Here is a 17198-nt window from a genome sequence, read left to right on the forward strand (position 1 = left end):
AGGCCAAGAATGGGCAGAGTAAAAATGGAGAACATTCATACATCCTATTTACAGGGGATCTTCTTAGAGATAAATGCAGGGAAGACATACATTGCGTCGACCCCTGGAATGCTGGGATCCCAAAAAAACAAAAAAACTGCTCCAGTGGAAGATATGGTCCTTTGAAAAGGTCATTTTTGTGGAATATGATACAAATAAAACGATGAGACAACTATTCTGAGAAATTGTTACTTTATTTGCCGATTCATTTATTATATTCTCCTTGGTATTAGACAAAAAACTCTCATTGTAGACTTGACAAGAAAACTCACACAAAAGGTACAAAATACAGTTATAAAGTGCAAGGATCGCAGTGCAAATCAAGATTTTTCCATACGTTTCATTACAAACAAAAGAGAGGGCACACTTACAAATATTGCATAGATTTTCCCAGAAAGATGTCGTTGAGGGCATCAGGGTTGACCGTATACTCAGTCTATTACACAACAGTTACACAAGTCCTACAGAAACCCTAGAAGCACACCGAGAAAGCAAGCTGGTGTCCTTCATATATGAATGTCGAACCCGGAAATCTATAAAAGTGCCCTAAGATATTTATGCAAAGAAGAAGTTGTCCTCTTCAATCAAGCTACATCTGTTTCTGAGAAACCTGGGTGTCCGTCCATTGTCATGACCATTAGAAGTCGGGAGGAGGAGGCTCCTGCTGCAGACCACTGCCTTACAGCTAGACCATGGATCGTGCAAAAGTAAAAAGGGAGAAAGACTGGTTTTTCGGGAACACATATAAAAGATTTCTACATCTATAGCTCACACACTGAACTGTAATATGAGACCGGAGAGGAGGATGTTTAGGGAGGAGTTAGTGAGGATATTTATTGTATATTTAGTGGTCTTCTAACACCTTGGGATAAGAGAACATCTCCAGGGAGATGACTTATTTTATGTCCCTTATCTCCTATATTTTACCATCGTAATCAAGCAATCAAGACAACTATGTCAGATAAATTAATATATTATTGGCGCAGATGCATTATGTCTGGGGCTTGTGTGACCACCCTAGATAATTATCGGAATCTGTGGGTTCTACACGTTCCATCTACAGAGCATTGCTGGAGTCCTGGGCCAATGGCTTTTTTAGGCTATATACATACATGACAAGTCTGGCACAGAATCTCGTATCCTATATGCGGGATCCAGTAAGTAAGATAATGCTCAGCATCATGTTCATAATCAGGAAGAGATGTAACCTTCACAATGTCATCCAGCAACATCACAAGTAAAGCACATGAGACGTGTCCAGCGTGCCACCTGGGTCAGTGCCATACGGCTGTCACCCAGTGCAGACAATGACTAACTAAATCAATACTGATACTTCTAGGTAGCACTGCACACTGTACATATCAGGAACTACACAATACATCATGTTCAGAATTTTATCCTATACAAAAGATGGGATATCCAGGCTGACAAACTAACACTTACCTGTTAACCCCCTCGGCCCACCACCGCAGTGCTGCCGATCCCATGGTCCTCCACTGGACTGTTTACACTGCAGCACTGATCACGTGTTATTTAAAGGGGTTCTTCAGCGGGAATATTTACTTTATTGGATAAAAACAATTAAATAAAAGAAGTATGAGTCACTTCACAGATCCCCAGTCGCTACCGGTGAAGGGTCCCTGCTGGTATCTGCTTTCTGGTCCAGTCTGTGAGTCAACTCAGCAGTGGAAGAGGATCAATGCAGCAAGTAATGCTAACCGGTATTTAATTTTTTAACCCATTCTGCTCCTTTTATGAAACCTTTTTTTTCTCTCTCTCGCTGGACAATCCCTTTATGAGAAGAGTATGGGTTTGTCATTTTATCAGGTAAATTTGTTTCAAAGCCAGAAGACCCTCTTAATATTCATCAATAAAGAGAGATCTCCAGTATACCGTATCTCCCCATTTCACCCCTGAACCGGCAGCGGCACTGTTCACATAGGACACAGCCATAGACACAGAAACCCTTCATACCCATAGGACTAAATAGTAAGAACATCATACAGGGGCAGTATTGGACTGGGGATATTGGGGTCCCACCAGAGAACATTTTTCTCAAGGCCCAACCCCTATACCATCAATGAGGTTCAATAGGTTTGAATCAAAGAAATAGACCCGAGAGGAAAGTCAAATGGGAATTCTTCTGTATTTTTAGGGCCCACTAAGGTATCAGAGCCCGAGCCCACCAGAGGATCTTCTGGAACGCTGTTGGGTCAGTCCGACCTTGTACAGAGCCTAGATGTGAGGAGAAGTACCTGTTGCTGGTACTTCATGGTGCCCATAAGGTAGGTTAAGACTGATTTCCATAAATGATAGATATAAGGTTCTATGTATACATACATAAAATACATTAGTCAGCCATATTCTATATCCATAAAAGTAACACAAATCAGATCATATATCATATAACCAGAACCTTTTAGAAGTAAACTTAACAAGAATCTGTTCTCCATAGGGTCAGAGTCAGGACCTCTTTGATCTGGACCCCTCTGTGGTGACATATTTAGCTGAAATCAAGCAAAACAATCTAAAAATTTCAGTTTCCTGCCCATGGGCCGTAACTTGACACTGCAGCTCAGCCCGATTTACTTGAATGGGCCCGAGATGCAATACCAGACACAACCCACGGACAAGGGTGGCAGCCTTTCAGGACAAATCTCATCTACTGTGCCTACGCTGCTACGACACAGGCTGCCACAAAAACAGCCCCCGCCTAATGACAGCAAAAGTTTTTAGGAAAACTTACATTCTTAGTGCTCAATGTGTCAATGACTATGCGTCACTTAAAGGGGCGACTACTAGAAAACCCCTGTAACACTTGTTATTTGATGTAGGCCATGTTGAGGTGTTTGTAGGTAAAATTTCAGTAATGAAGCAAATAGTAATTAATGAAACTGCTGCACATAGTACGTGGTCAGGAGCGTGGCTGTATGCACATAGCCCATCACACACATTATAAAACACCAGTATAAAAGTCAGGCATCTACGGTTAAGGAGTGAGGTAGACACATCTAGGCCAATGGTCGTCAACCTGTGGCTTCGAACTATGGCTCTCAGGTTGGAGACCACTGGTCTGCACAATACAGGTACATCACTAAAGGTCCTCCTATCTCCTAAACAGAAGTCACCCATCTTGGCCCCTCTTTTCTTCCTCCAGGCACCAGGCTCACTTGCGAGATGTATGGCGCTGTGCCTGCTTCGAAACTGGAGGGTGCTCGACAAGCCACTTGGAGCAGATGCCTTGGACCACATTGTCATTCAGGTTGTGCGCCGCTTGCCATACTTCCTGTACTAGTTGGATGGCTTTCTCGTGCTCTTGCTTAACGGCGGTCAAGTAGGCTGAGCGCATCATGCGGCAGGCCAGAAATGCTTTGATCTTCAAGGGTGAGAAGAAAGTGATGTCAATAGGGAACACACAATGCTAAAAGAAATGCTATACTATAGCAATAAGGTAGTTAGGGGAAAAAACAATGTGTAGTACCACATATCACCCATAGGCAAGTGTGGCGCTGTTTCTGGTTTAATATTAAAATGTACCTGTCATTAGATATGGCGCACCACAGCCTGATCAAAGGCTACAGACACAATAATTATCACTTTTAACCTTAGGAATTTCTGAAAATCTGTCATTTACAGTTACAGCACCTCAACCCCTACCTTGATTTCATCACTTCTCATGCCTTGGATGAGCTTCTCCAGTTCCTGGAATCAAAGAGGAGATCAAATGAAATGTATTTTGACCCATTACACTCCGATAATAGAAAAGAGGCTTTACATTACAGCACATCTTTTCAAGCGATTTTAAAGGGCACTCGTCAGTAAAATCAACCCTATTAAACCAAGCATCTTGACTGGCAGGGTTGATCCTGCTGATTAAAATGATACATGTCTTGTGAAAATCCGTTGTGGCAGTCCTGAAAAACAAAGAATTTTATTCACTGTGCAATTGAGGCCTTCAGTACAGAAGGGCGTGGCCTGGCCCCTCAGTGAACACCAGCTTTCCACTGCTGGCCACGCCCCTCGGAGCACTGAAGCTGTAAACAATAAAAGTCTATTTTCTCAGGAATTCCACAACCGATTTTCACAAGACAGGTATCATTTTAATCAGCAGGGCCAACTCTACCAGGCACCATAGGATTGATCCTGCTGACAGGTGCTCTTTAACACAATAATTCTGGTAACGCTTCTATTGTTGACATTTTCAGATGAGGTTGCCCTTTAAACCCGAACGGCTGCCAATTTGTTCCATGTTTTGTGCCTCTTATTCTGGCCACAGAATAACCAGCATCTTACATCAGAAGGAACGTCTGCCATTTCTTCAACGCATCTGAGTAAAATCTGATCACAGTCCTTCTCTGCCGCGATCCCGGACTCGCTCACGCACTTGACCAGCTGCAGGATTTCGGAGTAATTCTCCTGTTGCACCAGCTGCTTGCACACTTTGCTGTACACCTTGAAGGCGTCAAGCTGGAAATCCTGAAATTTAAGATATAAAGAAGTTCATTCACTATACAGATAGACACATGAGATACAGAGGCATCGAATGAAAGTCATGAACTTCTCCTTGAACACATTGAATACTAGATGCACAAGACATTACTGCTGAAATGTAGACGGTACCAATACGGTGGAGACGTCTTACCTGGATGACTCGAAAAGCAATTCCAAAGCCTTCTTCTACGTTCTTCCCACCTAATATGACCTACAGAAATTGTGTAAGAAAACAAAATATACATATATCACTTTGATATACATCCAAGCAAGGGGGCTTGTGGCGGGATCTTCTGTGATTGACTTGCAGCCGTGCATTCACATTACATCGATATTCTGGACAAACGTCATAAAATGACGCTACTAGGGTCACGTAACACGCCACGGCCACTACTTCTGTCACACACAATGATCCCTCAAATGTAATTTACCAAGGGGTTTTGTACACTATAGGTCAATGTTACTGGGCTGTACAGCAGAAGTTTCCAAAACGACATCCCCTTCTCTGACATCACTCACTGAGCTGAATCAGCTGAAGCTTCATCTCACCAACTTCCTGCTCTGGCCGCCCCTGCACATAATACTGGTAATACAGAGACTGGACTGTTTTCAGTCCCTCCTGAAGTGCTGAAAACAAAACTGTTCCCTCACTCTCTTCATAATATGTATGCGTCAGCCGGCTGTAACGTTCCTGTCTGCAGTCTCTCGCTTCCATAGGGTGCGTCCTATACAGCATAAGACAGCCTTATCTAGGTTATTTAAGGCACCTGCCTGAGCAATACGGTTCCTAGCTTGCCTAGTCACTCCAAAGGTGTAAAGAGTCATCTGATCTTCTATGTCTGACTTGACAGTGTTAAACCTGTTCTGCTTCCTGGACATCTGCCTGTTTATGGTATAGACCCTCTGCTGCTTGCCCTGACCATTGGCCTGATTACCGGATTGAACAAATGCTACCTGCCCTGACCTTGGTTTGTCCAATGACTATGATTCTGCCTGTCCCTTTTGGTGGTGCCACGCACCGGTGTCTCCTGACCTTCCTGGGTCAAGTGTCACTGAATAGAGACTACTCCAAAAGCTAGCGGCCTGGTGGTTCCCCTGCAGCGAAGACCAGATTACTATATAGAAGTGAAAGGGTGAAAAGCAGGGGGGAATTTAGGAGTAGCCCTAGGTCAAATCTGTTCAATGGCACAGTGAATCCACAACCACTGCATTATACTGACACAAGGGCAATGGACTATATGAGGACCTTATTAAATAACCAAAATGACGAGGACCCCTGAAAGTACGATTTGAGGCGGAGTGACACTGTGCTTAGCTGGATCAGAATTTTTATTATTATTCTAGTTGTGGGGTTCAGTTCTGGATTTCACTTCTTTTTTTTTTTTGTAAGCAATGCCAGAACAGATCGCACCGAGAAGACAAGATGATATTTTCCTTTATCCTTCTTTCCTTTCTGGGGTCAGTTCATGTTCTTATATAATAAAGAGAAACTCCAGAAACGATTGAAGGACTACTGCGTTGTGTGAACCGGGCATTATCATTTGCTAAAAGTCAACAGGGCACTCACGCTGCTGGCCACATCGATCATCATGGCGCTGTTTCCGAACAGCGTGGGCGGTGGCTTGTCGTACACCTGAGCAGTCCGCAAACTCTCACATCTCTGCAGGAACTTCGTGATCTCCATCTGCAGTTCAACAGTGTTGATATGCCTAGGAGACAAGGGTTAGGTAGTCCTTAATGCAGACTTTTACCTCTTAATAAATGTGGCGCATTGTCTGCCAGTGGACTTTATGCTAAGACTGGTGTTTGTAACCACCACTAGGACCTGCTCCATCACCAACTCCATCCTTCCAGAGGTGGTCGGAAAGCCGCGTGGACCATGCTTCCCCGCCCTAAAATCTGCTGTTAAAATGTCCTACCTCCCCTTCTGAACAGTGGAGGTGACTTCAATGAACCCATTCCCGCATAGTCCCTCATTTTACGCTAGACGAAGCGCTTACTTTGTAGAGTAATTACCTGGAGACGTCGGTTGCAGACATCTTTTTCCTGAATGTATCGAATGATTTTCTTCTATTGCTTCGGGACACTTCCTGTAAGTAGATTTTTAGATGCTCCTTGGATTTTACCAGCCACGTCTGATTGTTACCCAGGTCACGGTAGCTCTTAGCTTTGTGTGAGAAAAACCGTATGCAGGTCATGGCTGCACGTACATGGTCCTGTCAAAAACCGAGACATATCTCATTTAGGAATGGTCACCTTACATGATCAAACGTCTCAGAGAATTGACCGTCTGCATCGCTCTCCTTGTACACAGCTGGTCCTCAGATACTGAGAAATGGTGCCGCTCCATTTTTCCCGATCCAAGTAAAGGGGTCTTAAAGCAGATAGATGGAGACCAGAAGAGTTGCTTGGACGGCTATCCCACAAACAGATATAAACTCACCTTCATAAACTGCTGCAGTTCATACAAGATGTTGTAGTAGTTCTTCTGCTGGAGATGTTTGCAGGCATCGATGAGGTAGGTGCTCCAACTCTCCAGAGTCGAGTCTATAGATTCTAACATCGTTTCAAGCGTTTGCAACTTGCCACTTTCATAGCTGGGCACAAAAATGCCTTCTATGAAAATATCTCCCGAGCATTCCTACATGAAGAGCAGTCAACCAAAATCAGCAAAAGCAATGCAAATACAGAAAACAGATATGAGGGGGAAAAAAATGGTATGGCCCATTATAGTCCTACAAAATGCATCCACAGGAGAAATAGATAGGACCAAACATGACATCAGTCATGAGAGCCATCATGTGAGTCTCGCATGTATCATCTGACCTGGCTTTCAGTTAACTGACCAGGTGATAGTAGTGTAATGAAGAGCAAAACATGTACAGTATATACATTATTACTACCTCATCATGGCTACCAGTGTCTGTGGAGAAGCAGATCTGTGTGTGTTTTTTTTTTTTTACACTAAACTTTATAAAAAATGCAAGATCACCACCTAGAGCCAGACAGGCAGCCATTTTACAATATCACCTAGAAACAGGAGGCCATTTTACAACATCACCTAGAAACAGGAGGCCATTTTACAACATCACCTAGAAACAGGAGGCCATTTTACAACATCACCTAGAAACAGGAGGCCATTTTACAACATCACCTAGAAACAGGAGGCCATTTTACAACATCACCTAGAAACAGGAGGCCATTTTACAACATCACCTAGAAACAGGAGGCCATTTTACAACATCACCTAGAAACAGGAGGCCATTTTACAACATCACATAGAAACAGGAGGCCATTTTACAACATCACCTAGAAACAGGAGGCCATTTTTACAAATACCATTCTACATGCATATAGGGGTCGACTTCCTGATATAAGAAAGGTATGTATGCAGAATTTTAAATACATACAGTATATATAAAGTGTATTAGAAAATAGTCAGATCAGATTGCCTATTATATAAAAAAAATATATATATTAAGTGGTTGGCTGGTCCTGTTAAAAATTAGCAGGTTCAGCCAATGTTCACCTAATTAAAAAGTGATTGTGAACTAAGGCCTCATGCACACGACCATTGTGTGTTTTGCGGTCCGCAAAGCGGATGCACATTACACGAATGGCGTCCGTGTGCGTTCCGCAATTTTGCAAAAGTGCACGGACAGCCTTTAATATAACTGCCTATTCTTCTACGCAAAGCGTGGACAAGAATAGGACATGTTATATTTTTTTTGCGGGGCCACGGAACGGAGCAGTCTGTAAATTAGGACTTTTTTTTATCTTTTTTTTTTTTTTTATCTAGCGGCTGAAACCTAAACCTGTATCCAGTCCAGGCAATAAAGACATGTACAATACAAAGCTCTCTCCTATTCTGATAGTTTCCTTCAACGTATTTATAAAAAGGGCACAAAGGGTTTTTGCATAACACAGCTCCCACCTATTCAGGACAGCCACTTGGTCCCCGCCACCGGGTTGCAGCAGTGACATCCCATACACCACTTCAGCCAATCTAGAGCCTCAGCCATCTCATGCTGTACACCTCTGAGGCCAGAGACTGGCTGCAGTAGTATATGGAATATCAATACTGGAGCCGGGAGGAGCAGACCAGCACTCTGGGTTGGAGGAGGCCGGGAAAGGGAGTTAAAGGTTTTTGCGTATTTTTTTTCGGGTTCAGAGCTGAACTCGGACATACCTACAATTTCACCCATGCATCCCCCCTGATGTTAGCATTTCATGCTCTGATGCTCTCCTTTGCTTTGCGCTGGATCGCGCAGGGCAAGGGCTCTTTTATTCACAATAAACACACTGCCGGGCAGAGGCTTCCGCCCAGCAGTGTGTTCAGCGACGTCACCGGCTCTGATGGGTGGGGTTTAGCGCTGCCCTAGCCGTTTTACAGGCTAGGGCAGCGCTAAAGCCCACCCATCAGTGCCGGGCTCACTGTTGGGCGGAAGCCTCCGCCTGGCAGCACCATGGACCGGAACTCCAGAAAATGCCTTTGCCCTGCGCGATTTAGCGCAGTTCAGCTCAAGTCAGGGGGGCTGCCAAGGTGAAAATGGGGATATGTCTGCTCTGAACCTAGACAACCCCTTAAACCCTGTCCTGTAGTTGGCCTGTAATAAATATAACTTGGAAAACCCCTTTAGACTCACGGAAGAAGTCTAGAATGTCACTATTCATAGACAGCAAACTGAGATCTTGAAAACGATTAGAAAGTCCCATAACTGAATTGTGCAATGATTTGCTTACATACGATCTGACAACCTTCAAGATACCCTACCTTGTTCAATAGATGCAGCAAAGCATCCCGCATGAGGTCATGTCTCATATAGAACTGTATAATTCCCAGGTGGGTGCCATACGTGTGCAGGTAATACAGACACTCCTGGTAATAGGCGTTATTTTGGATCTTCCCCTCTGGCATCATCTCGTACCAAAGGCAGCGCGCTTTCAGGGTAACTTCCAGTTCTTTCAAGGTGGCAAAATACTCGTCGTCTTTCTGCAAGAACGGAGAAAAACAACTTAAGACCTCACACATGATCTTACTATTCGAGAGCCCGAGAAAGACAGTAAAACCTGCCACAATGGAGAGAAATGGCTAGCCTTGAACAAAACATTGTTTTTAATCTATATTAGGTCTTTATAGCATTCTGAGCATCAAATCCCATGCATAGACATCAGATTTAGGTCATGTAGACATATCCCTGCCAGTAATATATGCTGCATGTGAGATTTGTGTGTCTAGGATACTGCTGCCTTCACTAGCTGACATATCAGCACAACTTTCTTCCAGGACTGATTTATCTTTCTTCAGCCCATGAGGGATGTCCTCTCATTTGTACTGACAGACATTGATGCCGAGGAGCGCAATTCCCTCTTCCTTTCCATTTTCCAGTCTACAGTGGGCGCTCTCCCCCCTCTCTACAGCCCTTCTCTTGTACACAGCCCATGTTATTGACTCTTCCTGCAGACTTCACTGTGTGTGCTTTCCTCCCTACCTACAGCCAGTGGGATCTGCCCCCCACACACTGTAATCTGCTGTGACAACCTCCTCCCCCTCCCTGCTGCTATATCTAGCACTGGGAGAACAGAGGCTGGAACAGAAGAAGCAGACCCAGCCAGAAGCAGTGCTCTGTCAGATTCAGCAGGACAGTCAGCTGCGTAGGCAAGGAAGTTATACAGACTCCAAAGTAGAAAACTGGTTACCCAACAAATATTTAGGATAGGTTGGCGAATACTGGATCGGGGGGGGGAGGGTCCAACTGCTGAATGGAGCGGTAAAGCATGTGTCAATCCACCACTCCATGTACTTCTATAGGACCACATAGACAGCGGTCTATCAGCTCCATAGAAGTGAACTAAGCAGAGGACTGACATGGTTACTACCCCTCCATCTCAGCAGTTGGATCTCCGGCAAACATTTATCACCTATCCCCTAGCGTTTTGTGAGATAATCCCTTTCATTAATACAATTAGCTCCCCCTAGTGGCAGCTGCAGACGGACAGAATGTTATCTTTTAAATCACTGTATTCGGGAAGAATGAGGAGCTTTTATCAGAAAAAAAAAAAAAAGGAGCATCAAAATAAGATCTAAAAACGACACGATGATCATCTTACACATACAAAAACCCATTTCCTTATTCTAAGGGTCACTATAAGGCAGTGGATCATTTTAGGTTCTCCCTCACATTTTGTAGTAATAATGACCAGTCAGGTCTCTAAAACCCCTTGACCATACATAATCACAGAAGGAGGACATCTTACCACCAGTAGAATGGGTTTGGCTGCAGACTCCAAGTGCTGAACAACATCTTCCAAGAGCTTCGACCCAATATTCTTTTGGTTCAGATCTAAAGGAGCTTTCATACATCTGCTGAACTTCTCCCTGGCCCCGGGTAAGTTATCAGACTTCAGACACGCCATGCCCCAGGCGTGCCACACACCAGAAGGGTCCAGTCCGGTCTTTGTAGATACCTAATGTGGAAGCAATGCAAAAACAGCAATGCTATGAAGCATACTGGAAAAAAAGTATGCTACAATAAATTTTATACAATACAACAAATGGGCATATTTTGCTAATTTGGGGCTAAAAATCTTTTTTTTTTTTCAGTTGGTCTTGTTAGTTTCTATTTTCTTTGAATCCCGTCATCTGATGACTCATGTGTAGGTCTTATCCATGATCTCCTGACCTCATAAACTGTTATTATAACTCAATTCTTATAAAAACTGGTAAGAATATGGCTTAAATAAGTCTGAGCGCTGAGACCCCCACCAATCTCTAGAACGAGGGAGAAGCGCTTGCTTAGTGCACTCTCGAGATGGGCCCATTGACTTTTTTTGAGAGCGTGCTAAGCGTTCTAGAGATCGGTGGGGGTCTCAGTGATCAGACTATGTATGTAAACTTTTGATATGTCCCTATGATAATGAATGTAAGTACAGTGACCCTTTCAAAGTGTTACTTCTTGATTCTGTGTAAGTATAAGGGGCGGGTGGGGCTGCAAGTCTCCAGGGACACCAGGGATGGAAGGGCGGGGAGAATCCAGGAACTTTTCCTCATGTTATCACCCACCTCGCCAATGAGAGAGGATATAGGCCCTCTGACGGTCACACTTTGGGATGACAACAGGAGCAATTACATGTATATTTGCACCCTGCACGTAACTAACTGACTCAGATGTTAGCTGGCTTTTGTAATATTTAATATATATACAGTTTTTTTTGTTTAGTTTTTTTTTTTTTTACAAGCAATATAAATTGTCTTATTTGTGAACCATTTTATTTTTTGAATGCCCTTTTCTGCACGGTTGTTATAAATTCTGATTATAAATTATTTAATCTAAATATGAATTAATCCACCACTGTTTAATAATATGATATAAATAGGCTATTAATCACATTTTATGCATTTCACATAGTTAAATTTTACCGAAACCATGGCTTTTTATTCATAATTTTTAAATTCTAATTTTGATCACTTGGCTGACATCATGATTGGAGTGTAATGAAGCTTTTTTGGAGTATGCACTTGGCACTTTACACGCACTGATGGTCACCCTCATACTAGTCCTGTCGTTTCTTTTTCTTTTTGGTTACGCCTTGCTTTATTTTGTTCCAGCCTTATATATACATTGAGAAGCTCCCTCTAGCTACACTCTGGACCAGACGCATCCTATATGTGCGCTGTGGCCCAGCATCGTTGTGCGCTCAGCATTGCCGGTTCCCATAGCTACAAGAGGCGTCCGCGCTGACGTGGCCACGCTGATCACGTGGTGCGCTTCTCGCGAGACGTCAGCTGGGGGCAGGGCAGGAGCGCAATGGCGATGATGTGAGCCTCATCACATTAGGTATGTGTGCTTGGCCTATTTAATACCTCACTCTTTACTGTGTTACGAAGCCAGTGAGATTGCTACTAGTTCTGGAGGGCCCGTGTAAACTCTAGCACTGCTATACAGTCAGGTCCATAAATATTGGGACATGGACACAATTCTAACATTTCTGGCTCTATACACCACCACAATGGATTTGAAATGAAACGAACCAGATGTGCTTTACCTGCAGATTGTCAGCTGTAATTTGAGGGAATTTACATCCAAATCAGGTGAACGGTGCAGGAATGACAACAGTTTGCATATGTGCCTCCCACTTGTTAAGGGACCAAAAGTAATGGGACAGAAGAATAATCATAAATCAAACTTTCACTTTTTAATACTTGTTTGCAAATCCTTTGCAGTCAATTACAGCCTGAAGTCTGGAACGTATAGACATCACCAGACGCTGGGTTTCATCCCTGGTGATGCTCTGCCCGGCCTCTACTGCAACTGTCTTCAGTTCCTGCTTGTTCTTAGGGCATTTTCCCTTCAGTTTTGTCTTCAGCAAGTGAAATGCAGCTCAATCGGATTCAGGTCCGGTGATTGACTCGGCCATTGCTTAACATTCCACTTCTTTCCCTTAAACTGTTTGGTTGCTTTTGCAGTATGCTTTGGGTCATCATTGTCCATCTGCACTGTGAAGCGCCGTGCAATGAGTTCTGAAGCATTTGGCTGAATATGAGCAGATAATATTGCCCGAAACACTTCAGAATTCATCCTGCTGCTTTTATCAGCAGTCACATCATCAATAAATACAAGAGAACCAGTTCCATGCCACGCCATGACACTACCACCACCATGCTTTGCTGATGAGGTGGTATGCTTAGGATCATGAGCAGTTCCTTTCCTTCTCCATACTCTTCTCTTCCCATCACTCTGGTACAAGTTGATCTTGGTCTCATCTGTCCATAGGATGTTGTTCCAGAACTGTGAAGGCTTTTTTAGATCTCGTTTGGCAAACTCTAATCTGGGTTTCCTGTTTTTGAGGCTCACCAATAGTTTACATCCTGTTGTGAACCCTCTGTATTCACTCTGGTGAAGTCTTCTCTTGATTGTTGACTTTGACACACATCCACCTACCGCCTGGAGAGTGTTCTTGATCTGGCCAACTGTTGTGAAGGGTGTTTTCTTCACCAGGGAAAGAATTCTTCGGTCATCCACCACAGTTGTTTTCCGTGGTCTTCCGGGTCTTTTGGTGTTGCTGAGCTCACCGGTGCGTTCCTTCTTTTTAAGGATGTTCCAAACAGTTGTTTTGGCCAGGCCTAATGTTTTTGCCATCTCTCTGATGGGTTTGTTGTGTTTTTTCAGCCTAATGATGGCTTGCTTCACTGATAGTGACCGCTCTTTGGGTCTCATCTTGAGAGTTGACAGCAACAGATTCCAAGTGCAAATAGCACACTTCAACTGAACTCTGAACCTTTTATCTGCTCATTGTAATTGGGATAATGAGGGAATAACACACACCTGGCCATGGAACAGCTGAGAAGCCAATTGTCCCTTAACAAGTGGGAGGCACATATGCAAACTGTTGTAATTCCTGTAAATTCCCTCAGATTAAAGCCGACAGTCTGCAGGTAAAGCACATCTTGTTCGTTTCATTTCAAATCCATTGTGGTGGTGTATAGAGCCAAAAATGTTAGAATTGTGTCCATGTCCCAATATTTATAGACCTGACTGTATATCCTTTTTTATTAATATATATTTCATCTATTGTTTGGTGCCAATAAGAGTCTCTCCGGACTTTAAGCTCTGGGGGCATCTCCGCTTTACTGTATTCATTGAAGTGGTACTATACAACTATTGTTCTGGTATTAATTACTATTTATATAGTCCTATGTCCTATTTATATAATTTTTTTTTTTATATTGTCTTTGTATATCTTATTGGGGATTATTGGCGGCCATTGTAGTTTCAAAATTGAGAGCTGCTAGGCCCCTGTACAAGCTTGTTATGTGCAGAGGTGCTTTTTGGTAATGTGTCAGACATTTAGCCACACTTTTCTGCACTTCTCACCAAACCTACGCCTGAAGACACCTGGGTAGCATTCTCACAATGTGCCAGGTGTCGACTTTCTTAAAATACTTGGGTATGTTTTTTTTTTATAACTCAGGTTTTATTCATGTTTAACAAAAGTGTGAAGACCGTCATGTAGCCAGGGCTGTGGAGTCAGAGTCGAGGAGTCAATTTTGGGTACCTCAGTCGGAGTCGGAGGAAAAAATTAACCCGACTCCGACTAGATTTAAATTGGAATAAAAAAATACAAAAAAGCAAGTTTAAATGTCCCAATTCACAAAAACTTTATTAATTACCATATGTTTCGTCCTATAAGACGCACCTGCCCATAAGACGCACCTAGGCTTTTGAGGAGGAAAATAAGAAAAAATATATTTGAACCAAAAGGTGTGCTTTTGGTGGGTTTTGAACCGTTATGGGGGCATCTGTGGATGGCACTGTTATGGGGGATCATTGTGGGGGCATCTGTGGATTGCACTGTTATGGGGGCATCTGTGGATGACACATATATAGCATCTTATCTTATGTGTCATCTACAGATCCCCCCATAACCATGTCCCTGTGTAGTGAATGGGGGCCGGCATCTGTTTCTGTAATGGCAGCGGGGCCCGGTGCCTGCCTCATTCATAAAGTGGGCGGCGCAGGCGCAGTGAGCGTACGCTACGAGCGCCCGCCCGGCCTCCTGACTGCCAAGAAGTTAGTAGTAAGTAGTACAGCGCTAGATTCAAGATGATTGGAATACTTTAACAATACCCACAAGTTAGATATGATTACCGTATACTACAGTGAGCGGGGCCCGGTGTAGTAGAATACAGTGACTGCAGCGGGCCCCGCTGCCATTACAGAAACAGATGCTGGCCCCCAGCCCCTCCTCCCTCTCAGCCTATTCACCGGACGGTAGCAGCATTCGCCCCATAAGACGCACTGGTATTTTTCCCCCACTTTTGCCCAAAAAATACGGTAATTCTCTACTGTAAGAATAAAGGCCAATGCATGCAGTGCGTCACGCACCGCAAAACGAACACGTTCAGTGACCGTGAAGAAGCATGCTTTTTATATGCTTCACTATATGGCACGCAGCGCACCGTTAAGGAGCGGCAATACTTATACTTTCCATTGTGTTGTGTTCCGCTGTTACAGGGAACGCGACGCCCATGGGTAACCTAGCCTCTCGCTGATAACTGATTAAGTAAATATGTTTTTTGCAGGACTAGAGACACTTGTATAAGTGAAGGGAATGGATGGTCAATAGCTCAAGACTGAAGCTGTAAACTATTAGAAAAACTGCTGTCATTCAGCTAAGGCCATAAAACCTTGTAAACTCGATTGTTAGCTTAAACTTTAAACATGACGACTATGGGATTCTACTAGGGAAATCATGTTTTACAATAAATGCCCCGTCCTGGATCCTCGCACTGCCCGTTCTTCAGCAGAAGATCAGCTCACAAAGGAGAAGGCAGCAGCTCCCTCGCCAGTAGTTCTGTGGTAATGACATGTATGTTGCCTTTCTTTCCTTGAAGGAATGTATAAAATACATTCGCATATTAAATACGTCGGAGTCGGAGCATTCATCTACCGACTCCACAGCCCTGCATGTGGCGCATCACTCACTGCACAATAAAATACCGTACCTCTATGGCCAAATTGTAGTATTCTGCCTCCAAGAGCTGATTCCTTAACCGTACTACCGCGGCTGGTCTAACAATCTCATCCAGAGAAGGGATGTCCTGGTAGGATGCTGCCACCAAAATCTTCAGCAAATCCACCTTACTGCTGTAACTGCGGAAGAAACAGGATAGGAAAAATCTAACGCGTCAGATGCGAACCATTGTGATGCTAATGGGGGGTTTGAGCTCGGGCGCGTACTACTTACCTGTCGCACAGCGCCAGGTCGTTACTCCTTGCTGCTTTGACAAAAATCATTTTGGCACCGAATAGCAAATTCTTAATGATGTCCAGCAGAAGACGACTGTCCATCTCGGGGTTGGTCAGCCCCTTGGACAAGAGGCAGCAGCGCTCAATCAGCTGGTAGCCACATTCATCGCTTTTTGAGTGCAGATTGAGGATGGCGGAGCACAATGATGAACTTGGGGCCTGTAGACATGAAGTAATGCAGATTTATACCACACTTCACATTCTTCTACATACTTGCTTTAGAATGGAGCAGGAGCAGACATGCTCGACCACCGCTCCGTTCAAACGCCTTCTCACGGCAGCCATGCTTCATCCCACTGGGGGTCGATCTGATACTGGAAGGGAAGTCAACTTTCTTTATGTGCTACATAACCCAAAAGGGTGGTGCCCCATGAACAACATCTATCACCTATAGGGGGGAGTCCACTGTGTGAATGCCAAACACATCTACGGGGTCTGCCAGTGCACTGCTCTGATTACACATGGGACTCAGGGTCCCCCGTTCTCGTGATGTGTGGGGGCTCCCAGGTATCATACATTGCTCATGGGCCAACTCCCCAAAATAACATATGTTCTAAGGCAGAGCGCTGGAGAGGTTACTAGATCCTAAAGTCGGCAAAACACATTACGTGGCTGGACCTACCACCCAGACTCCCCCATAGGAATTTATTTCACAGAGGAAAAGGGAATAAGCAACTGGCAGACGTGTCTCTGGCATCAGCTCATCTCCCAGGAGAACAAAGGGGCGACATGTTGAAATCAACCATTCTCTCCCACGTCAGGCTGCCCCATGCACATTATACTAGCAGCTAGGACAACTGCAACCGTTGTGTTGAGCCCAATGTGGACCCTGGCATTATTATATGGAAGCGCACATAC

General features: G+C 44.0%; 1 protein-coding gene across 1 annotated transcript in view; it reads right to left on the reverse strand.

Annotated features, from left to right (window-relative positions):
* Nucleotides 1-222: 222 nt before the first annotated feature.
* Nucleotides 223-17198, reverse strand: part of ZFYVE26 (zinc finger FYVE-type containing 26) — a 56462-nt gene continuing 39486 nt past the window's right edge. Inside the window, 11 exon segments of the mRNA XM_044271228.1 lie at nucleotides 223-3415; nucleotides 3697-3741; nucleotides 4333-4515; nucleotides 4682-4741; nucleotides 6098-6239; nucleotides 6547-6746; nucleotides 6974-7171; nucleotides 9305-9523; nucleotides 10789-10998; nucleotides 16037-16184; nucleotides 16279-16499. Of these exon segments, the coding sequence (XP_044127163.1) occupies nucleotides 3206-3415; nucleotides 3697-3741; nucleotides 4333-4515; nucleotides 4682-4741; nucleotides 6098-6239; nucleotides 6547-6746; nucleotides 6974-7171; nucleotides 9305-9523; nucleotides 10789-10998; nucleotides 16037-16184; nucleotides 16279-16499 (1836 nt within the window). The 3' untranslated portion in view covers nucleotides 223-3205.

Source organism: Bufo gargarizans, chromosome 11 (genome assembly GCF_014858855.1).
Source record: "Bufo gargarizans isolate SCDJY-AF-19 chromosome 11, ASM1485885v1, whole genome shotgun sequence".
Classification (NCBI taxonomy): domain Eukaryota; kingdom Metazoa; phylum Chordata; class Amphibia; order Anura; family Bufonidae; genus Bufo; species Bufo gargarizans.